Source organism: Zalophus californianus, chromosome 8 (genome assembly GCF_009762305.2).
Source record: "Zalophus californianus isolate mZalCal1 chromosome 8, mZalCal1.pri.v2, whole genome shotgun sequence".
Lineage (NCBI taxonomy): Eukaryota > Metazoa > Chordata > Mammalia > Carnivora > Otariidae > Zalophus > Zalophus californianus.
In genome coordinates this window covers 48,971,842-48,999,309 of record NC_045602.1, presented here as the reverse complement: position 1 = coordinate 48,999,309, position 27,468 = coordinate 48,971,842, and the positions used below count along the sequence as shown (strand labels likewise).

The 27,468-nt window shown below is 47.7% G+C and overlaps 1 protein-coding gene and 1 long non-coding RNA gene across 3 annotated transcripts in view; one reads left to right on the top strand and one right to left on the bottom strand.

Annotated features, from left to right (window-relative positions):
* The first annotated feature begins 4,630 nt into the window (after nt 1–4,630).
* LOC113938628 lies at nt 4,631–9,517 on the top strand. Its single transcript, XR_003524915.2, has 3 exons — nt 4,631–4,680; nt 8,960–9,106; nt 9,458–9,517. It is a non-coding gene; the product is annotated as an uncharacterized LOC113938628 (long non-coding RNA).
* TACR1 (tachykinin receptor 1) overlaps nt 7,547–27,468 on the bottom strand; it is a 152,791-nt gene continuing 132,869 nt past the window's right edge. For both annotated transcript variants that reach the window (XM_027624112.2, XM_035729047.1), the window contains 3 exons: nt 12,744–12,894; nt 10,777–10,973; nt 7,547–9,322 (listed from right to left, as the gene is read on the bottom strand). In XM_027624112.2, the coding sequence (XP_027479913.1) occupies nt 9,034–9,322; nt 10,777–10,973; nt 12,744–12,894 (637 nt within the window). In that variant the 3' untranslated portion in view covers nt 7,547–9,033. The remainder of the gene's footprint in view (nt 9,323–10,776; nt 10,974–12,743; nt 12,895–27,468) is intronic.

Genomic DNA, 27,468 nt, shown 5'->3' with positions numbered 1-27,468 from the left:
TGCTTAAGCCCAGTTCTTTGAGAGTCTACCTTGACTAAGTGAGGCAAGACTGTGTGTTAGGAACCCCCTCCATTCACCTACTCTTAATTCATCGTTTTCTGTGAAAACCCCTTCTAATCGACTTTCCAATCTGTTTTCTGTTTAGGTTTTGACCTGCCCAGTGGTTCCACAGGCCACCTGCATCATAATCACTGACATACTTGTTAAAATGCAGATCTACTAAGTCAGGATCTCTGGGAATGAGGCTAGGGATCTAGCTCTTGATAAACCCCCTAGGTGATTTTTTTTTAATGCCCATTAGCATTTAAAACAATTGACTTGGTCCCTCTAGTTTTCAACTTCCTACTTCCTTTTCTTGGGGATTGAACTCACCTTTCTTTCATGACTCAGTGATCTGTGGGCAATGATCTGGTTCAGGCTGGCCCAGGACACCTTCCCTTTGTGCACCATTTCCATGGCCAGTCCAGCAGTCCCCACCCTTACCTCCAATACCTAGATGAGTCTGACCTTATAGACGGGACATGGAATTTTTAAGTTTTTAGTTGTAAACATAAGATATTATCCTTCCCAGTGACATATATCTTTCCAAAAGAAGGGTATATCCTCCAGGGAAATGCATATCTAGGGAATTCTGTGCACCCAAGGCTAAATGTGCCAAGATTAATTACAGCAGGAAATATTTGATAAGCAGTCTTCAGATCAGAGTTAGAACCTGGCCACATATCCTGCCTAATTGTAGGAATGACTACAGAGAATATGAGGACAATTTACCCTTTGAAATGTTTTTCTGATGATTTGATGGGGCTGTGGAAGTTTGCTGCTCCTGGACATACCGTGTCTTGAATTAGCATTTTGGCAGAGTGTTTGGGGCAGTCCTTCCAGCCTGGCCTGCAGCACCTTTAAGAGGAGAGAGGCCGGGACGCCTGGGTGGCTCAGATGGTTAAGCATCTGCCTTCGGCTCAGGTCGTGATCCCAGGGTCCTGGGATCGAGTCCCGCATCGGGCTCCCTGCTCTGCAGGAAGCCTGCTTCTCCCTCTGCCTCTCTCTCTCTCTCTCTCTCTCTCTCTGACTCTCATGAATAAATAAATAAAACATTAAAAAAAAAAAAAAGAGGAGAGAGGCCTGGGGATATGAGGAATGAAGGATATGAGGGCTTTGTGATTGCACTGCTCTGAGAGTCAGTTCTGGTTAGATCTCCGACAAGTTACTCTGTATGCCCCATTGTTCTCCTATTAAATTAAGGGACAATAATAATATTGATTTCATGGCCTGTGAAGATGAAACCTGATAAGGTGCATGAAATATTTGGCACAGGAGATCCAGAGCATAATACTTGTTATCACTGTTATCATTGTCTTGATTATTACCTTTGAGATGGGAGAGGGAAGGAAACAATTCTTCTGTTCTTCTACTTTTCAAACCTTCAGACTTCCCTAGAGCACACATTTCTGTTTTCACTCACCTACTCTTTTCCTCTATCAAACAAGGACCTCTATCAAACAATATTTTACTCTGTGCCCCTTCTCCCAAAATGTAAACAGATGTGACCCAGGGAGCATGACCACCCAGGGCCAAAGGGTCTCCAGCATTCGGGGAATGTGTAGAAAAGGGCAAGGGCTGTCCACTCACCCTGCCTTGATGATAGCTGGGGAGTAGATTCATGCTGGTATAGAACCTCAATGTCATCTTCTTTTTGAGAAATTAGCTGACAGTCATGCCTTGGTCAGGCCATGGGACCCTGCAGCCAGAACACACACCTGGAGTGTGGGTTATCCTATTCTGCCTACTCCAGTCACGGGGATTTATGCACCGTCCCTTAGGAGATGTGGGGACTGAATTCTGCCCTGGAAATCTACAGAAAGATCCATGACAATCATCTGGTAGGGGTAAGAAGCTGCTGGGGCTTCATGCTTCTGAGCCACGGTGTCCAGTTCCCAATCCAAGTCCAGTGTAGATTGAAGCCAAGAGTGGCCCCGATTAGCCTAAAGTATCTGATGCAAAATAAATGCTTCCTGTCCCACGGGTATTGCCCTAGATGGGCAACTGAGCCTGCCCAGCCACAACTTGGCATCAGCAGCATAAGAAGCAGAGAACCTTATTGTCTCTTAAAGAGAGGACCTTGCATGGCATCTCTACATGGGCTGCTGGGAGCCTGGGCCCTGCACTCTGCATGTTCCTGGGTGGTGGGCCTAGCCATCCACTGCTCTGCATCCTACCATTATGACAATCCCACTGGAGCATTAGGACCATCGTGGGGCTCCTGGGAGCTGGCAGAATGCATATCATGATTAGGAACCGGGGATCTTCAGATCAGAGATGGGAGAAGGGGAGGGGCGTAAGGAGTCCATTGTGGAGCCCTACGATTGGCTCGCAGGATCAGATCGGGAGTTTTCCTGGTGGGAACAGAAGCACAAGTGGCTGTCTGTCCATAATGACAAGTCTCTTTTTCCAGGCCCCGTGTTTTCTAATATGTGTCTTACTTTCTTCAAATCTATAACCTAAATAATGCCCAGGCACAGGAAAATCATGCTCATGGCATTGACTCCTCGGCCACTTCAAAGCAAGCACCTTACCATCCGGCAGAGCGCTTTTTTAAATAGAGCATTTTTATAGGGTCCTCCAGAGGGCAGCAGAGAGCAGTCCTGAGGCACCAATGAGGAACTTGGCGAGAGGCGGCGCTAGCGGTGGTGGCCGTTACATTCCCCTGGGTCTGGCTGTTGACTTGGGAGGATTTGAAATTAACAGTAGAAAGGGGGCATGCATCGGAGAAAGGAAACTCACGACCCTGAAAAGTAAGGGTGCCCATTACATACAAGAAAACCTGGGAGATTTTGGAAGTGAGCCATTGCAACGGGCAAACGTTTGCTGTGAGTGATTGCCTGCCTATTGCCACTGACGAGAACACTGGCCTGAAGACTTTGTCATCTTTTAGTGACATCTGGGGAGGTGTGGCATCGAGTGTGCATCCTTGCTTTGACATTCCCCCCACTGGGCTATGGTGAACATCTTTCTACCCCTCTGAACTGGAGAGCAGGGACCAAGTGCTATTGAAATTTCTATTTCCAAATCCCCAGCGGGGCACCTGCAACGTCCTGGTTGTCAGGCAAATGTTTAGTGGACGAAGTTGAATTATCGGCTGCCAAATCTTCAGAGGTATAAAGTAAGCTGAAAAGACCAGCTTCCCTTGGTGAGAAAGTGTTTGGGTTGTCCCCAGATTTTGGAGGTCAAAACAGAGCCATGTTCATCATCAGCTGTCACAGCATCTCTTTTTGCCCATCTGGACCAATGCATGTGGCTGCCGTCTTGGAGCAATAGTTACCGCCCCGTGGGACTCTTCTGCCAGAACAAGTACTGTTCCAGGTGGTGGTTAGCGAACAAGAGGGCAATGGGCATGGCTCGGCAAGCAGCGACCAAAGCCCCAGAGAACATGCACTGCCTTCCCCTTCTCCCTCCGCTCTGGCTGGTGGTCTCTTCGAGCATTAATGTTGTTCTCCAAGTCCATACGTTGGCATGGCTAGGAGCCGATGGTGCTCCCATCGAGTCTGCTGTTCTCCCCTCCCAGCCCGGAGGCCGGATCTGCGAGGGAAGTTGCTGCTCTTAAGTGTAGGGACTAAGGAGTCCTGTCCCTAAAGCAGCTCAAAATCCGGGAAAGGGGGTGAGTGGGAGGTGGGGTTAGGGGGTGAAGGGCAAGTGTGGGTGGGCGGGTACGTGGGGCAGGCAAGGGGGGATTTGGGGAGATGGGATGGGAAAGGGGACTGCTAGGGATGGGCATTCTCACTACCGCTCCAAATCCTCTCTTTGTCGATGAGGGCACCGGGAGGGCATCCAGGGTTGTGGCATTACAACCTGGAGATTTCAGCAGGGAGCGTGTCAGGAGGAGAGGGCTTCCACGGATGGACTAAAGAGGGGAGAACAAAAGGAAACTGGAAATAAAAAGTGGCAGAATGAGAGAAAGGGCACGTGTGCACGCAACGCAGGGGACCTGGGTTTGAATCTGTCTGCATGAAAATCTCTGTAGCTGGGCGGGGGGGATGTATGTGGCCAACGTGTCACGGGAGAGAGACAGGGCAGGGGCCGCCGCGCGCGCCATCATGTCAGTGCCGATACCCGGTAGTCACTTGCTTCTACTCAGCAGCCTCGTCTCCTTGCTGGCTGAGCAGCTGCTCGAGAGGGAGGCCGGGAGCAAAGGTCGCTACCGTATTATGTAGGATTCGGTGCTTGTGTATAGGCCCTGCCACAGCCTCAGGCCCCTTCCTCCCCATTTTCCTCAACTGAGCACAGAGAAATGGGGGTGTCTCAGAACACTGCCTGTGGGGGTCAGGAAAGCAGTTTCTACAGCCAGATGCTCCCCTCGCCTTTGAAGATGGATGAGAGGAACATGCTTGGTGTGTCCCCCACCTCGCCCACCTCCACTTGGGGTTCTGACTGAAATCTCCCCTCAGGTTCCAGAGCTGAGAAGATCTGTTCACTCATGGACTCTCACATGCACTCATGGACGTGCACACCCTGCGAGGGGGATGGAGGGCGTGTTACCAAAGGCGGCTGCGGCTCCAGAGGCTAAGCATCCACAGTGTGTCTGTAGGCCACACGTGCCCACACGGGACTAAATGAAATGTCTTTGCCTTTCCACAGGAATATCCGTACTCCGGAGCTGGCCTGACTTGTTTGCCCACAACTCAGGTTAGTCCTTCCTCAGCTAACAAATACTCATCGTTTCATGGAGAAGAGTGAGCACACCCCTTAATCATGAATTTGGTGTTTTTACTGCCACAAACATCTTTAACGATGTTCTACAGCTTTAATTCATCCGCGTGTCTCGGGTGAATCATGCTCTTGTTCCAAAGCGGTTTCCAATTCCCCAGCAGCCGCTCTGGGTTCTCCAAGGCTGCCTCTACCGGTCACGGCGTCTGAAGGTCTCAAGGCTGCTCGGCCCTGTCCTACAAACAATTTCATTTCTCTCCTTCTCAGGAGAACAGAGGGTGGATGATTTCTTTGGGGGAGATTCAGGTTTTGCACCTCTTAGTACACACACACGGACACATGCACACGCATATGCAATGTCTTACATGTGACTTGTGGAAATCTTGCAGGGGTCTGTGGATCCCTTGAAGCTTATATAAGAATATCAGTTTAAGATGCTTTAGTTTGCATGGGAACATTTTTATTATTTGTGTCTGATACTCAGGATGTTGGGTAACTGCCCATATTCTCCTCAAAACTCCCTCTTTCAAATGCCGTTACGACCTTTGTCATTTCATGTCCGGACGGCTGCCCACTGCTCTTTTAGGGGAGGTGCCTGGCAGGTGAGGTGGTACAGGGTGGCCCCCGGAAGTAGCAGGCAGGTTGCCAAGGTTCACAGACATTACCATTAAGGTTTCACATTCGGCCAATGGTTTCCTGACATGTGTTTTTAAACGCAGGGGGCTGGCCCCAAGCTCTGGTGGCAGTCATGGGGGTCCCAGCTCTCATGTCCCTTCAAAAGAGAACTGAGCGGGGGGGTCAGCTGATAGCCCTCAGCTGCAGTGCCTCAGGATTCATGGCAGGGCTCAGCTGCAGCCCACTCTCTCCCCAGAGAGTTCTCAGCCAGTGAGCACCCGTGGCAAGGGTGCCAGGCCTGGCCATTTCTGCCACCACGGGGCTTCCCTATGAGCAAACTTTGATATTGTTGGGCCAGCTGAGAGTTTTCAGAGCTACACCAAAGTCTGAGGCTCTTCCTGCCCATCCTCCCCACCCCATTTCATCATACGGGTCAGATCTGTGCGGGCTCCTGCATCCTCTCCCCCCATCTTTCCCAGGTGTCCCCCCAATAAATCTCTTGCACTTCTAACTCTGTCTTGGTGTCTGTCCTGGGAAGATCTGCATGGACACAGCTCTGCTCACAGGTGACAGTGTTGGTCACTTCACACAATCCCACCTTCCCTTCCCAGATCCCCACCTGCAAATAGCTCCCACCACCTGCCAACCCATTTTGTCACAGAGTTAAGTTTGTTGGGTGTTGGGTTCCATCCTTCTGGCTATGCAAGTTAGCAGGGTTCATGATACTACCCCATTCAGCATCCTGTAGCGTCCTGAGGCTCCCTGGAGATGAGACAGAATCACGAGAGAGGCAAACACATACTTTATTTATGAATGGAAGTTCTTTCCAGGATCCTGGGTTGGATAACAGAAACCTCAGGAATGAACCCTTCCACTTACAGGACTCTTCTCGAAAACCAGGTCAATGAGGTCAGCTCCTGAGTCCCCTTTTCCCAGGAGTCCTCTTAGTCCTTCCGAGGGAAAGGGCATTCCAGCGTGTCTTTGGATTCTGGTGAGGGTGAGGAAGACGAGGGTTCCTGCCCTTCAGTCCCTCCCAGAAAGGTCTCCCACCCACCCCTCAATTACTGTGGTCTGATTGTGAGTCCATGATGTGTATCAGCTCTTCTCTGTGACAGAATGAAGAGGAGAGATTGGCACAATACAAATAATGCATTGACAGCAACTGGATCCCACATTTTGGAAGTAACATAACAAAGATGGCCCCATGATGTCTGATATTCTATTACTACCGGACAGTATATCAAGGAAAAATGCTCAAGAGATAAACACAGGGCGACAGATTGCCATAAGCATGAGACTCATGCATGGTGCAAATCATGGTGTTTCTCACACATGGGAGCTGACAACATTCTTATAAGTTCAATGGGCGCTGGACAGTGGGTCAGAGGAAGGTTTGCTGGGCCCTCAGCAGGGATGTTCTGCCATATTTGAACCAGCCATGACCATCCAATAGTCTCCCTTATTATGTGCAGTGGTGACACTGTCCAAGCACATCCCTTCAGTTACCCTGGACCGACTGGTGGCTCCCTTGGCAACAACCTCAGTGAACTCATCGCAAAAGGCTCTCTGAAGGTCCTAGCCTTTGGCCTGATTACCCATGTTGAGTGTGGGTCTTTAGAATCCTGGGGAGAATGTGCTTCTCAGCTGCCTCCCTGCCCGATGACCAGTCTGGACCCGCTAGGAAAGGTGATTTAGCCACAGCCAGTCTGGTAGTTTCCTCAAGAGTGGGAGGGGTCTCGTGTCCCCAGCTCAGGGCTAAGCGCAGAGCAGGTACTCCACAAATCCTTGTTGAATTCAACCCCCGCCTCTTCAACAGAAAGGATGTTTCCAATTCTTTGACACTTTCTTCGTAGGTATGTCTCATAATCATGCTGGTTCCTTACATACCCCTCTGGAGTAAATGATCCACACACGGCACAATTCTTTATTGGAAGCATGACTAATGCTTTGGGCATTGATTTTTTTTTTTTTTTTTTGGCCCTTAAATTATGTCTTTCATTCATATATCTGCACTGAGCTGGTTTTATTTAGTTTATTTAATCCTTCCCATGCTGCTTTGCAGAATATGGCTCTTGGGTTGTTCTGGCTTATACTGTTGCTATACAACCTCCCCCGGCCTGACAATACCCTGGTAGGGTTCTAGCCTGCAAGGCTGGTGAAGGCTGTAAAGCCTGGGAGCCGCATTGGTCTCCCTCAGTGCTGCAAATGCAGCACAGGTGCATCCATTCTTCAAACCACAAAGAGGACATTGATGGATTGTACTTGAGACTTCTGCTTTCAGCCACATCTGGACAAAACGCAAATCTGGGAGACAGAGAGAAACTGCGTGCTCACCTGCTGGACACCTCAAAGCTCTAGTGGGATAGGCAGGATTAAATTCATGGCTCTTGGTAGACTGACTGGCCCGTGGGGTGGGTGGGACATCCCACCCCTCATAGACAGCTGGCCAGTAAAGCCATGGGGGCAGGAAGGGAAGATTCAGAGAATCAGAAGGGAAGATACAAGGTGACCTCTTCCCACAAGTGGGGCTGCAGGGGGCAGCCTCCTCGTTCATTGGATATCTGAGCACATGCCTTATGCTGGTAGAAAGCTAAGACTGCATTAGTGTCCCTGCCCTAAGATACCCCACAAGGCCAGGGCAGGGAGTGCCTGTGTTCATCCTCCCTGGTGGCATCTCCAGCTGTGGGACTTGGCCTGTTAACATCTGATGGTGAGAGGCAGGCTTTGACATGAAGTCCTCTGCTCTGTCAAAGACCAAAATGTTCCAGAAGAAGGAAGGTACTCATGGTTTTAGGATAAACCAGAGAACGTTTGATATGGATATTGACACATTTTAGGAGTTGCTACTCTCCAGGAACTGGGTATTAAGTCACTGACCTTGCTATTCCTAGTCCTTTTGAGACCACCAATTTTTGGTGAAACAAACAAAAAACTCATACAGTTCTTGAACTCTTGAATGTTAAAAAGGATACTTAGGTTATTTCATCCATGGTTTTACAAATAAGGGAAGAAGCTCAGATAGATTAAGTATGGCACAGGCCTCCCGATTCTTGGTGTGTAGCTGACATTAGCTTGCATCAGTGGACATATTCTGCCACACTGGTCGCTCAGGACCGTCCCTAGGGACAGAATGCAGATGAACGTGAAGTTCTCAATCTCAGGATGTTTCGATGCACTGAAATACTGAGGTGCCTAAAGGAAGACATCCATGCCTCCTTTTCATAGATGCTTAGAAGACGGAGTTAAATCTTTCCTTCAGATTTTACATAGTTCCTTCTTTTGTTCACCCTGTCGAGTGAAGGTTGATGTGAGGTTGATGTAAAGACCAGCTAAAGGAGGGTAATCTGCACATGACTGAGGACAGCTTCACTGAAGTAAGACAGGGGCTCCAGGCAAATCCAGGTGCTACAGGATTCCTCCTGGAATGAGCCCCCACATACAACCAAAGTTAATTTTAGAATTATGGCAGGGATTGCAGGGAAAATCAAGTTCAACCTTGCCATTTTACAAGCTCAGAGAAGTTCAATGATTTGCCTTGGGTCACACAGCATGGGGGATGACAAAGTCACAGAAGAAACCAGGGTTTTTTTTTTTTTTTTTTTCTCACAAGCCCCAATGTGAGGGTGTTTCTGATGGTTTCTAGATCAAGGCGTTATCCATGCATGGAGTGAAGCAAGACACAGATGGTGGTGGCCGCCCCTGCTGAGGACCTGTGGTCTAGGAGAGCATGTTGGAGTAGAAGCTGAAGCTCTCTGTCACGGTCTTGGAGTCGCGAGAGGAGCCATTGGAGGTCAGGTCCAGAGCCGAGGGTATGGTCTTGGGACCATCCTCTGGCTCCTCCTCGTGGGCCCCCACCACTGTGGAGACGGTGGTCTCCAGGCGGCTGACCTTATACACGCTGCCCTGGGTTTGGAGGTAGCGGGTGGATTTCATTTCGAGCCCCTCGTAGTCGCCGGCACTGATAAAGGGGCAGCACCGGAAGGCATGCTTGAAGCCCAGACGGAACCTGGCGAGAGAGCAGATGGAGAGGTGACCCTCGGGGACAGCCTGCTCCTAGAGGGCATTCCCCCCACTGTCTCAGCTCTTGCACACGTGGACATACCCGAGCATAACTCTCTCTTATTGGTTTTTATACTGACAGCTGGAGACATTAAGGCCAAAACGATTTGAAGGTCAGTCATGAAGGCACAGTCCAGGACTAGACCCCAGGCTCGCGTGAAATGCTTGTACTGACTGAGGGTGACCCCTGAACTCTGCTGCCTCCACCCACACCTCAGCCCACGCTGGATCGATTCAACACTAACCAAAGCGTCCGCCAAGTGTTTGCTGTGTGCTCGGTACTGTGCTCGTCACTGGGCAGGAAACCCACGTGTCAGGACTCCTGTCTCTCGAGGAGCCTGCTGACTGAGGTTCACTTCAGTCACGTCCCTTCCGTGTGCCTCAGGTCCCTGGTTTGATAAACTGGGAGAATCAGCCTTTACTTAAAGACTTGCTGGGATATTTAACCCCAGATGAATCCATGAGTTAACCTAACAGACAGCATCTGGATACGTTCAAGAGAATGGCTGCCACCAAATTCACAGCACCTGAGTGTCTCATTCACAGAAGGCACTTTATAGGCTGATGACCGAAAGCTAGAAAGACCGTGACAAGCATTTTATTCCTCCCCCTGGCCCTGCCTCCTTTCCCAGCTGAGGGACTGAGCTGCCTCCTGGGGACTCTGCGCACGGACCCGAATTCCCTATTGCTGACCGCCGTCCCTGATGGGCTCCCCCTTCTCTTACTTGTCCAAGGTTGGCTTCTTCTACTAGGACAGCTCTCCTGACTGGTGTGGCCAAGTCAGGGCCGAATCAGGGCCTTTTGCTTACCCAGTCCTGCTGGAGCTGCTGGAAGAAACTGGAGAAAGCTGCCTGGATTGTATGATGGGATGGATGGGAAGGGGAAAGTGAGAGACCAGTGAGGGGAAAGATGCCCCGTGGAGAATGGTGTTCTGGTGCCGTCAGTGTCTCTGTGCATGACTCTCTCTGACTCCCTCTCTCTCTCTCTCCCTCTCTGCACGCACAGCCCCCTGTGCGTGGACCTGTAGGGCAGAGTGACCAAACTCCCAGGCCGTGAACAGGATCCAGCTTGCAGACCTCTTTATATGCATCAATGACAGAGGTTTTTTTTAATGTGCACCCCCACCCCCACTACCTTAGTTGCCAGTGTTCAAAAGTTAGAAGACCTCACACAAAAATGCGGATTTCTGGTTCTTCTTGGAAAGGAAAAAAAATGCCCACTTTGGGTTCGCAATCCTGCATGGCAATAATTAGTAGGGCTTGAGTGGCGTGGTCATTTTTTGCTGCAGTCCCTACCACTCCCTTTTGTCTCCCAGAGGCTCATTTAGGTTGGATGCTTGGCTGCTATGGAGACAAATGATCTTATTGCCCCCAGAGTGAGTGTGGGGGATGGGGTCCTCACCTGTCGTTGAGGCAGCAGTAGATGATGGGGTTGTACATGGTGGAGCTCATGGCCAGCCACATGATGGCCAGGTAGACCTGCTGAATGAACTTCTCCAGGTAGAGATCAGGGTTGATGTAAGGCAGGAGGAAGAAGATGTGGAAGGGCAGCCAGCAGATGGCGAAGGTGCACACCACGATGATCATCATCTTGACCACCTGGCAAGAGGTGAGACTCCAAGAGGGTGAGACAGGTCAGACCACCTTTTCTCATGGTTCTCTCTTCTCCCGCCCTCTCGCCGCACTCAGTGCAGTACAGGCTGGGAAGTATTGATAATAACCCCTTTCGAGGAGGAGGAAGGACAGTTTATGTGCAGTACCAAGGGACTTTGATTACGTCAGTAGTTCTCAGAGTGTGGCTCTGGGACCAGCTTCGTGACATCATTTGGGAACTCGTCAGAAATGTAGATTCTGGGACCCCATTCCACACTCACAGAATCAGAAACCCTGGGGATGAAACCCAGAATTCTGTGTCTGACAAGGCGTTCAGATGATTCTGAGACACACTCATGTTTGAGAACCTCTGTGTTCTATCATCCTTCTGGGCAGTGAGTGGAGAAGCCAAGGGTGGGCAGACCCAGGGGAATGGGTGTTCAGGGGGTAGAGATCCAGGAAGGGGGAGGAAGCAGCGGGGGTGTGTGGAGAGGAACCACGGGCCAGGGCAGTACCTGGGCAAGGAAGGGGAAGGGAGGGGTCTGGAGAGCGGCAGCAGGGGAGCACCAGATGGCGAAAGGGGATTTCAAGGGTTTTTATGAGCAGTGGGTGATGTAACATGTTCCTTTTTATCCCCACGAAACCTTCAGAGAAAAACTAACTAGCATCCACTAATGAGATACTATGTAAAGAGGTACCAAAAGAGAAAAAATTAGAAAGCTCTTGATGTATCGGTTTTCGATATATCTTGTGGATACTGTTAAGCGAAAAAAGGGAGGGGAAGAAGTGTGTATTTATTGTGTAAAAAAGAAAAGACTATATATTTGGCTTATAAATACATTGTAATATCTGGACGGATTAATAACAAATAACAGTGGTTACTGTGGTGTGCGTGTGTGTGTGCGCACACCTGCGCATTTGGGAACTGGGTAGATGGAAGACCTGGAAAGGAGGGAGCCCTTTCATGGTAAGACTCCATATATCTTTGGACTTTTGATTTTGAAATAATTTAAGACTCCCAAGAACTTGCAACAGTAGTACGGAGAATTCCCAGGTACCTCCAGCGATCTCATCTTACACAACTCTATCACGTGATTAATGAGGAAATCAACATTAGCACAGCACTATTACCTCAACTTCAGACTGCATTTGCATTTTGCCAGTTTTTGCATGCACTCATTCTTTTTTGGTGTATAGTTCTATGAAATTGCGTCACATGCATAGATGGTGAAAACCCCACCACAATCAGGATACAGACCTGATCCATCACCACAAAAAAACTCACTCATGCTGCCCTTTTATAGGCAGACTCTCCCCCCGGTATAACCCGTGGCAACACCTGGTCTGTTCTCCATCACTAATTTTGTTCCTTTTGATACTTTTTGACGTTTGAATCAAGTGAATGTATTATTTTGCCGAACCCTAATAATAAAAGAGGACTTAATAGCTCTTCACTGCCTTTGTAGTTAAATGTGTGTGCGTGCGCGCGTGTGTAGTGTATGTGTGTGCATGTTAATAGCTTGACGGGTTGCCAATTACTCTTAAGGCAAGAAGGAAGTGGCTCCTGCCTGTACAGGTGGGCCCAGGTTACAAATACGATGAAGAAAGGTCTCTTCCCTCTCCCGCCCCACATCCCCGCCCTCCCCTCCACTGTTCCACAGACCCAGGAATGTTTTGTGCTTGCAGCCTCTGGGCCTCGGGAGGCTCTGGGGCTCCGGTGCCTGCCAGCCTATCACCTGTACCAGGGTGGGTCAGATGCTCTTGCTCTTCGATTACCTTGCGCTTGGCAGAGACCTGCTCCTGGTAACGGTCCGAGGAGTCCCCAGGGATCTCGCTGGCCCACAGAGTGATTCCCACCACCGTGTACGCATAGCCGATCACCAGCAAGGGGAGGAAGTAGATCAGCACAGTCACACAGATGTGGTACCTGCAACAAGGAGCATGGGAGGCGTCCGTCTAAGAAATAACAGGGGTGGTCAAAGCTTGACAACTACCTTTCTCAGCATTTGGATGACAAGGCACACCCAGGGAGGCTTGCCGCCTGCATTGAATGGTTGGGTGATACATAAATGGATAAACTAGAGAAAACAAATCTCTTCAACTTATGTTTTTCTTGCGGACTCTTTCCGTAATAGAGATTCCTGTTGAGATTGAAGAGAAGAATAAACACCGATGAAAGGGAACTGAATCCGTTGTATACGTATGACAATTTTAGTTGATAGTAAGTTCAATATTCCTGACACTCTCCCTCCAAAAAAATGCAACCCGAGGCTGCATTAATAGAAGTATAGTCTCTAGAATGCAGGAGGTGGTTGTACCACTCGGTTTATACCAGTCAGATTACATTTAGGCTCAGTTTTGGTGCAGGAGTGTGGGCCAATTTGTACATTCAGATGAGAGCTACTGAAGGGTTGGTGAGCTCTCATCCATTCTGCATGACAAATGGATTCACGGGTATAAGAATAATTAGCTTGGAGGAGAGAGATTACATTTATCTTAGAACTAGGATCAGTGGGTGAAAGCCACAAAGTATAAGCCACTTCTAAGCCTGGCCCTTAAAAATCTATCTCCAGATGGAAGCTTCCCGGGTCTCTGAGTTACAACTCGCAGGCCAGATACCAACTGACTTGAGTTTGACTGGAACAAGGGCAGGAAAGAAACCTTTGCCATGTTAAGCCCCTGAGATTTTGAGGTTTGTTACAACAGCATACCTTATCCTATTCTGTTTAAGGCAAGGATCTTTCTAAGTAGGACACTCAAATAATTTTTTTTGAATTTTGAGAAAGGATATTTTTCTCAGGGGGTCCTTGACATGTCTGGCTAATTGTAGCCCCTTTCTCCTGGTGTAAGCTTAATGGAGAGGCTCAGTCTCCTAATAGTAATAATCGTAGTGGGAACAGCTAATATTTTGGGGAGTTCACTCTAGATCACTGTGCTAATAATAATGTACGGTATTCATAGCAGAAAGGGTAGTTAGATTTCAATTAGTGAAGAGCACAAAGCCAAGCACTCAACTACTCAACTATATTATTCTTATTTGATCCTGAAAACAAATGATTAGGTAGCTACCATCATAATCCCATTTTATAGATGAGGAAACTGAAGGTTAGAAATTAATTAACTTTCCCAAATTCACAGCTGCTAAAAAGAGGAGCCGGGATAAGAAGGCAGGACTGTGACCCCAGAACCAGCTTCTTGTCACTGGAGAAAGGTCACCCAATGGTATTTTATTCCACTCTGTTTATGCTTATTCTCTGAAATGATTTTTTTTCCCCAACAAGGAAAACCCACTTATTTATTTCATTTCTCTCCTTTATCGGTACTATGTTTTCAATCACTTTTTTGCCCCACAGTTTTACTACTTATTCAGCTTCCTCTGAATATTAAAATTTGCAACTTGAGGACCCTTGAAGAGCTCTTAAGTAGCGCACCACAGATCAGCAAAGCAGGGTGCTGAGCGCATCCATTTTGTGCAGACAGGCTGCTCCAGTCTCATCAGGCTGGGGGTCAAGGACATGATGGGAGGACTGTGCAGTCCTCACCCGTGCTCCTTACCCTGGACCAGTGGTTCCCAACTTGAGCCAGCTTCAGAATCACCTGGGGGGCTTGTTTGAACACAAAGGGCTGGACCACACCTAGACTTTCCCACTTAGCAGGTCTGGGGTATGCCTGAGAATCTGCATTTATTTTATTTTTTATTTATTATTTTTAAAGATTTTATTTATTTTATTTGAGAGAGGGAGAGAGAGAGAGAGAGAGAGCATGCATGAGCAGGGGGGAGGAGCAGAGGGACAAGCAGACTTCTTGCTGAGCAGGGAGCCTGCCACGGGCCTTGATTCCAGGACCTTGAGAACATGACCTGAGCCAAAGTCAGACACTTAGCCAACGGAGCCACCCAAGCGCCCTCCTGAGAATCTGCATTTCTAACAAATTCCTAGGCCATACTGCTGCTGCTGGTCCAGGTTCAGACTTTGAGAAACACTGTCCTAAATTGACAGCTCTCAAGCCGGGAATCATGAGAATCACCAGGGGAGCTTTTAAAATGATCGGTGCTCAGAGATGGACATTTAATTGGCCTTGAGTGTAGAAGCATGAAACCACAGTTGAGAAAATTCTCCAAGTTATTCGGATACTTGGTTAGCCCTGAGAAGCACTGTTTCAGGTCCAAGGTCTGCAAGCCCGTTGGAACCCCATTGTTTGAGATTTATGACTTCACTTAAAGTGTGTGTTAACCATATTTTTTTAGTTTCTGTATCTGGTGCTTTGAGGTCTAGGCCTTGCTGACCTGGAAAGGACTGTCCCTCCTTGTGCCAGTTGATTCCTAGAGATAACTTGTGTTGGGGTGACTTTCATATATAAACTAACCAACCCAGGGCCCATACCCCCACCTGTTTTCTCAGGGGCTTTTACACTGTGGGATGCTATCTGGCAGCCATAGTCACCCCAGGGCCACCTCGGGCAGTCAGGGGCACGGAACCCACGGAAATGATTCAAACTAGCCAATTCTAAGCCTGTTTACCCTGCCTCACCCATTCCTTCTCTGGAACACACAATAAAGTCTTTCCTGAAGTTCCCCCATGCTCTCTCTCTGCCTGTGGCCCTGTGTGGCACGTCTGCCCCTTCGTCCTGGGAACTATGAGTAATAAATTATCTTTTCCATGGCAATCATGTCCTCATCTATTGGCCTCGCCATACCTGAATAGAAAATAAAACTTACACTTTAAAACAAAGTGCCCTTTGGAAAATCACAGATCAGATTAGACCATTAGGAAAATGCGAAGCTGAATCACTAAACATAACTTATCAACCTTTCTTTTTTTTTTTTTTCCCCCAAGTAGGCTCCACGCCCAGCATGGAGCCCAGTGTGGGGCTTGAACTCACAACCCTGAGATCAAGACCTGAGCTGAGATCAAGAGTCAGATGCTTAACTGACTGAGCCACCCCGGAGCCCCCAGCCTCTTTTTTTTTTTTTTAAGAAGGAAAAGTTATTTTCTTATTTATTTGTAAACAACAGAAAGTATGGTAACTTAATTTCAGTTAAAAAGTATTATAATCAGTTAGAGCATTAACCTGTCCATTCTAGAACAGGGATAATGAAGAATAACAGAAATATGACTCCACGATTCCACTTCTAGATGTATGCTCAGAAGATTTGGAAGCAGGAACTCAAAAGAGATACTTCCACACCAATGTTCCTAGCAGCACTATTCACCATAGCCCAAAGGTGGAGATAACCAAAATGGCCCTCAAAAGTTGAGTGGATAAACCAAATGTGGTATATAATTAATGATGGAATATTATTCAGCCATAAAAAGGAATGAAGTTCTGGTACGGGGTACAAAATGGATGAACCTTGCAAACATTATGTTAGGTGAATAAGCCAGACACAGGAGGACAAATATGGTATGATTCCGCTTATATGAAATATCTAGAACAGGCAAATTAATAAGAACAGAAAGTAGAACAGAGGTTGCCAGGGGCTAGGAGGAGAGGATGAGATAATAGGTACAGAATCTGGGATAGTGGAAAAGTTCTGGAAACGGAGCGTGGTGATGGTTGCAACAATACCAGGAATGTATAATGGTACATTTTATGTTATATATATTTTATTGCAATAAACTTAATTTAAAAAGTCCATTAAGAACATTCTAGTGGAGCTGGGGTCTTTAGGTCTTCAGATGCACAGTCTTCTGCTCCCTCCAGCAACCCCTCAACAACCTCCCTCTCCAAAATCATAAAAAACAAAAAAACAAAAAAACAAAAACAAACTAACCTGTAGGTTTGATTCTTGGATGGGATCAAAGTTTAAATGCATCCCCCTAAATCTTGCTCAGATAAACCCCTTTTACATAGAAATGGCAAATACTCAATTTAAACAATGTCTGAGTTATCAAAACTTCTAAATGGCTCTTGAATGAAACTCCATCAGTAGAAGATAGGAAAATAAATACATTTCTCCCATCTTGACACTTTCTTGGAGAAATTTTATCATATCCTTGTAGTTAATTGAAGATAATCCTGTTTGGTAGTTTTTTTTGCCAAAATCATTATTTTAGAGAGCCGGCCAATGGAACCTGTGTAATCTTATTATGTGTGGCTCCATGCTATTGTTTGACTCTCAACTCTGATATTCCCTAGGTTCCTGCCAGGCAGGGTTTTATCAGCTCTCAGAATTAATATCTGCCTTGGGAGAAGAGAAGAGGGGTCAGGGATGCATCAGAGGTGAGTCAGAGAGAGGACCAGGAGGGACAGCAAGAGGCTGTGACAGCAGGGATGGCTTGGCTGCCTTCCCACTTGATGAGATACGTGCATGGACTCTGATCATTAAATTCTGTTGGTGGAAGCAGCACATTTTACAGGATAAACTTGCTAAATACAGACTGTGTCATCCCAGATCCTGCAGATTCGCCTGTCCTTAATGCCTTAATGCTCACTAATCCAGGTTTACTTAATGTCTCACTATCTGGAATCACCTTGTTGTTCAAGCACCAACAGTCTCTGAAATAATCCCCAGCATCTGAAATCAGATACATGGGTGTATTAAATAGTATCCAGTGCATCTTCTAATGCACTTCATGGAGGTTCTAGGTGCCCGAAGTGGGGGATGAAGGGGGCTGAGAGGGCAGGGCTCTGGGGTTCCTGCTTTCACTCTAAGAAGCAACTCTGCTTTGCTGGGTTTATGTGTGACTTTCTGTGGATGATGCCGTTTGGTGGTGGTGGGGGAGACTTCAGCTGTAACAGAAAGGCTGATGAGCACTGATGTAATCCTAACCCTTATCCAATGCATTAACCCTCTCCACACTTTCCATACCATGTAATCAGCCATTTACTTCTTGAATACCCCCTGTGACGTGCCGCTCACTGGCCATAAAGCCAGCTCCATCAGCGATACCTGGGGCTTGTGAGAGTTACAGGTTCTCAGGCCTCACCCCGGATGCGCCAAATCAGAATGTGTATTTTAACAAGACTCCCTGGTGGTTCAATGCGCAAGTTCAAGTTTGAAGCACACGGCTCTCCATCTTGGCTGCACATTGGAATCACCTGGGGAGTGCTGAAAAATTCCAGGGTGTGGACTCCACCCTCAGCTTCTGATTGAAGCCTGGCCTGCAGGGCTGCCTGGGTCTCGGAGTTTTCAGAAGCTCCCACGTGGTTCTCCTCACAGCTGGGGCTGAGAGTCATTGTCGCTGAGCCTCCTGCTGCCGGCACCTGCGGACCGATGCAGTGCCTCAGACTGAGAACCTGGGGCCTGCAGCTTTCACTACTCCATCCTAGGCCACGGGCAACAAGCTGAGTCCGCCTCCTGGGATGGTCCTGCAAGCTTGAGGTGACCGGGAGCACGCCTGTCCCCAGAGCCTTCTTTGCATCCCAGACTTGTGGGGCCACCCCTCGTTGGACACGAGCTGAGTAGCACCCCCTCCCGCTCTCCCGCCAATAGCCCTCAGGCTCTTGCTTCTTAGAGCACAGTGCTAGATGCCTGCTTGACTTCTTCCTCCCAAGAACTTGTCTTCTTTGCAGATAAGTGTGGTTTCTTCGTAGTAAAAGGAAGAAAAATCCATATATTTCTTGGTTCACTTTCACTTCTAGATATTAGACCAAATCCCAAAGCCCCTGGCAGCCCTTTTGGAGGCAGATGGAAATGACAATCTACTAGTTTATAAGTTCTGCAAGTGTTTATTCTGCACCTCCTACATGCCTGGCCCTATGTGAAGGGCCCAAGCGTCGGGTCTCATCACCAGGAGCTCAGTCTGCGGGGGACACAGAGAAGTGCCAAGGAATGTGACACGGGAAGTGACAGACAGTGGTTACCTCTTCAAGCCGAGTGGAGACACTGAGAAAGGTGTCAGAGGCCTTTATAAATATATATGAAATATAAAAAATAGATACATATATCAATAATTTAAAAATTACTCTGACTACCGTAGGCATTTTGTTACTAAGTGCGTGGAGAGGAATGAGAATGCAGAAGTGAGACTCTCAACCAAGCCAATCACGGAAGCTTCCTGGAGGAGGGGTGCTTGGCCGGGCCCTGATATATCAGCAGGAGGCGGGCACTTCGGGGAGGGAGAACGGCAAGGGCAAAGGCACTGACGGAGGATCTTGGCATGGTGGGGTGCTGTGCTGTGTTTTGGACTGAATGGAATGTGACCCGGTGAGGACGTATCAGGAGACTTGGCCAGAAAGGCAGACCAAGGCCAAATCATGAAGGGCATTTTATGACAGGCTGGAGAACTTATAATGTATTCTGAAGTTGATGGAAACCATGAGATGGTTTTAAACAGGGAGTGACATGGTCAGATGCTTGCGCTCTGATGGAGGCAGGGCTTGGATGGAGGCCGGCCAGGCTAGAGGCGCCAGCCTTTAGGATGCTGGGCAGGGATCTGGGCTGGAGGTGACAATGGCCTGAGCTAGAGCCACGGCAGAATGGGGAGGCGGGGAAGTCTCCAAGGGGTGCTGTGGCTGGTGGGCTTGACAGCCGATGGGGCAATTTAGCCGGATTTCTGGCCTGGGTGAATAGGGGAGAGTGAGGCCAACTGTTGCTGGTATGGGGACCGTGGAAGAGGAGCCGGCTTGCTGGGGGAGGTCAGCAGGTTGACGTTTGGACACGCTGACCTTCAGGCAGGCAGTTGGACATCTGGATCTGGCTGGAGCTAGGACAAAACACCTGGATGAAGACTAGATTTGGAGCCCTTGGGTGTCCCCAAACCCTGAGAAGATGAGGGGATGCGGGGGAGAGAGGAGAGTGGGGGTGAGCCCAGGGCAAGGAGGGAAGAAGGACCAGGAGGGAGCGGAGGGAAGGGAGGGCGGGTCCAGGGGCTGGTGGAGCCCGTCTGGGGGAGGGGCCTTGGGAGGGCGGCGGGTGGGATGAGGACTGGAACTTGCTCTGTGGTTTTGGAAAGAGGAGGTGAGCAGCGGAGTCAATATTTTCGGGGTGGTCGCGAAGGCTAGAGCAGGTGAGCTGGCTGATGGGGAACGAGGAAGTGGGGGCAGTAGGCGGGACTCCATTCTTAAAATGTTGGGTCACGAGAGGGAGGGGAGGGCAGGGACCCAAGGAAGCCATCTGTGTGTTGGTTGACAAGGCAGGGGCTACTGAAGCCCCCAAGTACCCTCCCCCGCTTGTGCCCGGTCTACCCTGGCGTACGGTCATGTGAGTACATGTCCTTCTCCCTGTGCTTCAGAAGAGGGGCCAGGATCAACCCTCCATCAAGACTGCATCCAGCCACCAACTCGGGGCACAAATGCCCCTAAGTCAGCCTCTTTTAGGATGTGCTTTGACCAATCGAGGCAGATGCTCAAGTGAATTCATTGAATTCACGGAAAGATTGGGTTCACAAAATTCCTACCCCCGAATGGTCCTGCCTCCTGGAGGTAGTCGCTCAGCTCCTGCCTGTGAACAAGACAGGAAATAAAGTACATTTCTTCGTCGGGCACTGTCCAAACCATACAAGTCATAATTTTGATGTGTTCTTCTCCAGGCAACTTTTTATATTTTATCTGCTTCATTAGATGCTATGGTCCTTGGAGGCAGAGCCCAACGGTATTCTTTAATCACCCTTGCAGAAGTGGTACCAAGGAAATGTTTCATAGAAAGAGAGCATCTCAGGCTTGGAAGGACATTAGAATTCTTCCCTGCTCCATCCCCACACCAGCAAGAAGTCCCCCTGAGGGCATCCTCCTCAGTAGTGTGTCTAGCATCCACTTGAATGCATGTCCTATAAGCACAGAGCCTGGAGGCCCAAGCATTTCCTACGGTTTCATTCTTTAATCAATAGTTTTCTTGTTGCAAGCACTATATATTCATTGTGGATTTGAAAATATGGACAAGGGTTAAAAGAAAAGCTTTAGGGGGCGCCTGGGTGGCTCCGTTGGTCGTGTCCGAAAACTCTTGGTTTCAGCTCAGGTCATGATCTCATGGGTTGCGAGATGGAGCCTGGAGTGGGGCCATGTGCTCAGTGGGGAGTCTGCTTGAGGATTCTCTCCCTCTCCCCCTCCCCCATTCATGTGCGCACGAGCATGGGCTCTCTCTCTCCACCTAAAATTTAAAAAATGTTTAAAAAAAGAGAAACTTTAGAAGTTCCTATAATCCCATGACCTTGAAATAAATTTTATTAAAAATGACTAACGTCGTCCTATACCTATATGCACACGCACACTCACATTTATACATACGTAAGTGTATTTTATATTACTTCAAAAAGCACACTGTGTCACAATCCTCTGTTTATGCCAATAAATATTTTTCTATAACAACGTTTCTCATGGGTGTGATGATGCCCCATTTTATGGAGGTACATGTGTATTCAGCCCGTCTTCTAATTGGGACATTTGGGTTGTTTCCTATGTTTTGATATTTAATCGATACTGTAATTAACATGCTGAATTCATGCCTTTGCTCTCATTCTTATTTCCCAAGGATTAATTCACCGGAATTAAGTTAAAGTGTCCTTAAAGGTTTGGTATATCTTGTCACTTGTCAGAGAATACCTGCCAGTTTACACCACCCGTGGCCTTGGGGCTTTCCCTTTCCCTGCACAGCGGCACCGGGTGTTAGTAAGTCTTCTAGTCTTCGACAGCATGATAGTTTACTTTTAATATTCTTGATTCATTATGCACTGAAATTTTATAATTATGCTTTTTTATCACTGTCATGTCTTCTTTTCCAAATTGATTGCTTATATAATTTGCTTGATTTTACATTGGGGTATTCCTACGGTCCTTACTAATTTGTGAGAACTCTTTATGGCTTCTATCATATTATACTTAGAATTGCCTTCCCAATACTAAAATCATGGAAATATTCACTCATATTTTCTTCCAGTTCATTTATTTGATTATTTGCATTATAACTATTCAGTCCATCAGGGATTTATTTTGGTGAGTATTATGACGAAAGGCTCCAAATCGTTTTCTTCAATGATTCCTTGGCTCTGTTTGGGGCTTTCGCTCTGTTTCCTTGATCGATCTTTCTTTCTGGTGCCATCTCCACACTCTCTCATTTTTTGGTGGCTTTGTAGTGTATCTTTTCTCCATGACAGTAAATCTCTTCTACTATTTTACTCAGTTCTCCAAAATAAAATATCTCCAGACCTTCACATTTCTTTTTTTTTTAAAGTACTTGCTTTATTTTTTTTTTAAGATTTTATTCATTTATTTGAGAGAGAGAGAGAATGAGAGATAGAAAGCATGAGAGGGAAGAGGGTCAGAGGGAGAAGCAGACTCCCCGCCGAGCAGGAAGCCCGATGCGGGACTCGGTCCCGGGACTCCAGGATCATGACCTGAGCTGAAGGCAGTCGCTCAACCAACTGAGCCACCCAGGCGCCCAGACCTTCACATTTCTTAAGAAGAGGGTCAGGGGATAGTTTCAGTTATTTGCAGCCAGACTTTCAGCTTTCTAGAAGATATCACATGGCAAATTCACTGGCCTCATCCCCGCACTGGCTCTCATGATGTCCTGGTTTCAGATTTTTTCTTGGTCAGCTAGCTCTCTCAGATGAAGAGAACAAAAGAGGATGTGTGCCAGGAATGGCTCCAGAGTTTGGAAATGCTCTAACAAGAGAAATGTAAACAATGGACTCCGGCAGAAAGAAACTAGACTCCCTTACCCACACCCCTCCTCCTTCCAGTTTGCTCAGGGGCAGAATGGGAATGGGGTAGAGACGGGAAGATAATACTCCTACCTGAAATTTTCACTGGTTTCTATGTTAAAGAAAAAATAAACCCTGAATTCCAAAGCTTCTGCGCACTTCCCAATGCTGAGAGAAGAGAATAAATCAGATGGTCCTTGATCTGGCTGAGGACTTTATTGTGTTTGGGGACAAGAAAAGATAGGCCAAAAGCTTAATTTGAGGTAGGGAGAAAAATGCTAAACCTGTCTCTGGTTGGGGGCAGGGGGGAGAATATCAACAGTACAAGGAACAAGCAAGAGAAAGAGCAAGCGCGAGTGTTCCTGAGCCCCAGGATCGGAAGCAGGGACTTGTGAAAGGGCACCGCCAGCAACAACTTGCCCATGGTGAGAACTGCTCATCAGATTGCAAAGACAAGGGTAGCTGTGAGTAAATTCAAGAAAGAACAATCCTATCCTCTGCTGTAATTCTCTGATTTCTATAATTACTCCTCTAATGTTCTGTAAAATATGCCCCACCCAATAGCTCAGTGTCAGCGGGGCTTTGAGGAAATGAAGGAGGAGGACTGATTTCCAGCGTGGGGCCAAGGGGCTGGTCAGAGACCCTGGTGGCCACAGAGTTCCCATGGTGGGTGAAGGTTCTTGTTTGGTGGGGTAGGGAATGTGGTGGAGAGGGAGACTCTGTCTCAGGAGGCAGGGAGACAGACATGGAGTCCCTGAGTCTATACTCTGTTCCCTGGTCAATCTTCTCAGCCTGGCGGATCACATCAAATCATGTAGATATTCCTGGAATCCCCATGGTAGTTCTGGAAACCCTAGAACTACACAGCCCAGCTATTGACGTCCGAGAAGACAACCACCACCAGGTGGCGCCAAACTGCAACTATCACCTGGACCAATCAGCATTTCATTTGGGTTACTGGCATTTCCCCTACCACCACCACGTTAAAGCAGCATGCATCTTATGGGCTTGCATTCGTTGTACCCTGCACACCTCACCCCCCAATCCCTCATGATGCCATTTTCCAGTATGCACTTTGGTCCAGTGTTTACCAATGTAGCATGAGCTTTGCAAGCTTCCTTGGTTCATTACAACCCCACTGAGAACAAGACTGCATTTTGTCTGTGACATGTTTTTTTCCGAGGATTAGTGAGCACTGATAAATGTTTTCCTGATATCGCTCACCCACCCTCAGCCCCTCCAGATAGTTAACTCTATTGTGCTCTGCTCTGCTTGAGGTTGGCTGACTGTCACTGCAGTGGAATCCTCCTTGCTGGATGAGTCACCGGGGACAGATCTGGGATGAGCTTCTGCCCTGGCTGCCAAGCCTGTAACTAATGCTGAGTGAGGAGGACTCAGACTCACGCAGCGGCACTGATGCTGGTACTTTATCATTCTGTCGAGCACTGAAAATACAGAGATTTTTTTGGTGGGGCATTGTTTAAAAACCGCTTCTGTTGGTGCCAACTGGTATCAGTAAACATTTCCTGATAGAAGTAAGTTGCACCAGAAATATGGGTGTTGGTTGGTGGTTACCCTCCCTCTAGTCTGTGGGATCTGAAGAACACTTAAAATAATCAAAACAATCCTAGTCATAAGAGCCTACCCGCCCTGTCTGGACTAAGTTCCCAGACTCTTGGCCTTCATGCCGAGTACCCACTTCTCTTGCTGTGCCTGTAACGTTCCTCTTCATAAGGCAATTCTCAGTAACAACACCTCCTAACGGATGGCCAGTTAGTGGCCATTTTCCTTTTCTTTGGGTGAAATCTTCTGATGAAACCTTGCATCAAGCGTGGTACCATGTAAGCAGCTACTGGCTTGTAAAAGAGGCAGAAGTCTCACGTTTTCTAGTTTCATTGTAAAGGTGTTTCTGCAAAGTGGATTTGCCTTCGTGTCATTACCTCTGGGACTTGGGGTAAGAGACAGAGATTGCTAACCCCATTTTAAATTGAAAAATTAAGGCACAGGGAAGGTAATTGCCTTGTTCAAGTCACTCAGGGTTGAAATGGGACTAAAAAACAGATCTGTCCTCCCATTTCAATCCTTTGCTTTTTTTTTTCCCTTTCTGCTCAGATGAGCTCAGAAGAAAAATTGATAAATGTCACTCAGAGCAGGGAAACCATAGTTTTCTAAGAATGAACAACACGTACATCATGCACAAAAATTATCCACAGCGTTTCATAATGGCAGGTAATTTACTGAAGAATAGCATAGCTTAAAACATCAGCCCCAGCATTCAGTTTTGTCTACATGGGTGACTTGGAATGTGGCCAAGTCTTAGCTTCCAGTTTACAATGCATTTCTACTGCCTTTTCCTGCCTTGAACCCTGAGCCCAAAGACGCTCCCAGTTGGCTGAAATATGTGGGAAAGACAAACACCCTACTTTCTGTTTCTCAGCCAAAAGTTGCTTAGCACAGAGAATAGACCAGTACACCGCCGCCAGCTTATAGTTTCCATTAACAAACTGAGCAATGCAATTTATGTGTCTCACAAGAAATATTCAAGGAGACTACATTAATCAATTTGAAGTCTGCTGTGAGTCGTATGTGAGAGGACAAACATTTTTAATGTGGGAGTATTGACAGATTCTTATGTCTCTCCAAGCTGGCCAAAGAAAATCTAGTAATTTCTGCACCATCTTTCATGTAGTCTTTTCCTCTTACAAAAAAAAGGGGGGTCTTTATTGCTGGAATAAGAGCTAAGCTGATCTGTGCAATAGAGACAGAAAGTCTGTATGGGCTGGATGTGGGAAGGAGGCTCCGACCAGGAGGGCCCGAGGGGGGCAGTGATGGGGTATGAGAGCGGGACGTCAGAAAAGACCAAGCATTGTTTGCGGTTATTGCTGTGGACAGCTGTTTTGGCTAATTTTTAATGGAGTTCCTATCTTTATTACTTTTACCTATTAAACGAGGCTTCCTGAACTTGACTCTGTGTACGTGCTGGATCATGCCAACTTTGGCTTTATATGGGTTGTGTGTATATTGTTAACAAAGTCACCCGTTCAGAATGGAGGCCAGCCCTGTGTTGAGGTAGCACTTTAGTTATGGGGGAGGAACGTGTGAAAGAAGGAGCAGTGTACTTGCCGCTGGGCTCCATTCATTCAGCCATCCGATTGTTCATGAACTCCCTACTTTGTGCTAGAATCTAGGGATACCTGGTGAATGAAAAACACATGGTCCCTGCCCTGGAGAAGCTTATAGTGGGGAAGACCGATGATAAACAAATATAGGAACAAATAAATATAAACCCATGAATGTGTTACGTGCATAAAGGAACCAGTGGGGATGGCGATGGAGAATACGAGGCACTCACACTCAGAGGACTCTCTGATGAGGTGACCTGAAGGGTGAGGCAGCCACATAAGGGTGCGGGGTGGAGGGCCCGCGCAGAGACAAGAGCAGGCACAAGGGGTCGAGACGGGGGCGGGGGGGCGGGGCGCAGAGGGGAGCGGGGCGCCGGGGACCAGGGATGTCCCCAGGCTTAGCCTCCGGCCCAGGCCCGCAGCCCCACACATCCACTGTGTTTGGGAAGGAAAGGGGCTTAGGAGAGGTGGCATCTTGGTTGAAATGGTTTTCCAACATGCGATAATCCTGGTTCAAAGGGGGCCCGGGTAGAACATGGTGGCGTAAGGAGCGTACGTGTAACTAAATAGCGCCTTTTAGTACTGACAGGGGCCAGAGATACCTAGCCCCGACAGGCCTCCAGATAATAACAATAATAATGACGACAACAACAGCAACCCCAACCCTAACCCCGCACACGGAGACAGTGTTTGCTGCATGCCGGGCACTGTTCTCAATGCTTTATATATATATGTGTTGCCCCACTCACGACTCCCTATAGTAATCTTGATTTTATAGACGATAACACTCAGACACAAAGATTGCAGAGCACTTATGTGCCGTGGCACTCGGAACAGCCCCGGGACGCCATTCGCAGAGACAGTTGTGTGAACAGCACCCCCTGGAGTTGTGCAAGGCGGTTCACCCTGACAGAGTCTAAGCAAGAGGCCCAGGAGTTCTGTGTTGTAGAGATCAGCATTGCCTTGGATGAAAGGATGGTGCCATTCTCATCACATACTATCAAAGGTACATGCTCTCAACATGGCTTATTGCTGTTAATGTTGACTTGGGTCACCTGAGGCGGCATTTGTTAGGTTTATCCACCCTACAGCTACTCCCTGCCCCATTCCACACTGTGCTCTTTGGAGGAAAGTCACCAGGCACAGCCCACACTTAAGGAGTAGGTAGTTATGCTCTCTCTATAGAGTAGCTACATAAATTATTTGGAATTTTTCTGCATGGGATAATATGGGACCAACAGAACATTCGTCCATTCTTCCGCATTTGCTTATTTATTCAATCCTTTATGTCAATATGGACCCATGGATATGTATTATATACTTTGAGTTATAATCCAATACTAATTTATTTTTTTGTTCTAATTGCCCCAGCTTCAGTCATTGGGAGCTCTTCTGATTGCCCTCAGGTCTCTTGACTTCCAACATCATTTGTGTGTGTGTGTGTGTATGTTGTATGTGTTGGTTCCCTTTGTTGGAGAACAAAGTTAGAAACTGAGATCTGGGTCCTGGGTGATACAAAGTCTCATTACCCTTTCCAAGTGCAGCCATATTTATTTCGTCATTTTCTCCCCCCACCTCTTATCCTCTCGCCTCCCAAATAATCCCTCCCTCCACCCCCCAGAGTGAGTAGAATCATTCCAACCCTACATAAAACTAGGGAACTGCCCTCCAGAGATCATGCAGCAGATCTCAAACTAGACCCTAAATCTCACAACTCTGAGTCTCAAGCTTTTTCCAACCACACCTGTGCTCTGCACTCGGTGCTCTTCCGGACTTCCTGCTCATTTAATCCTCATA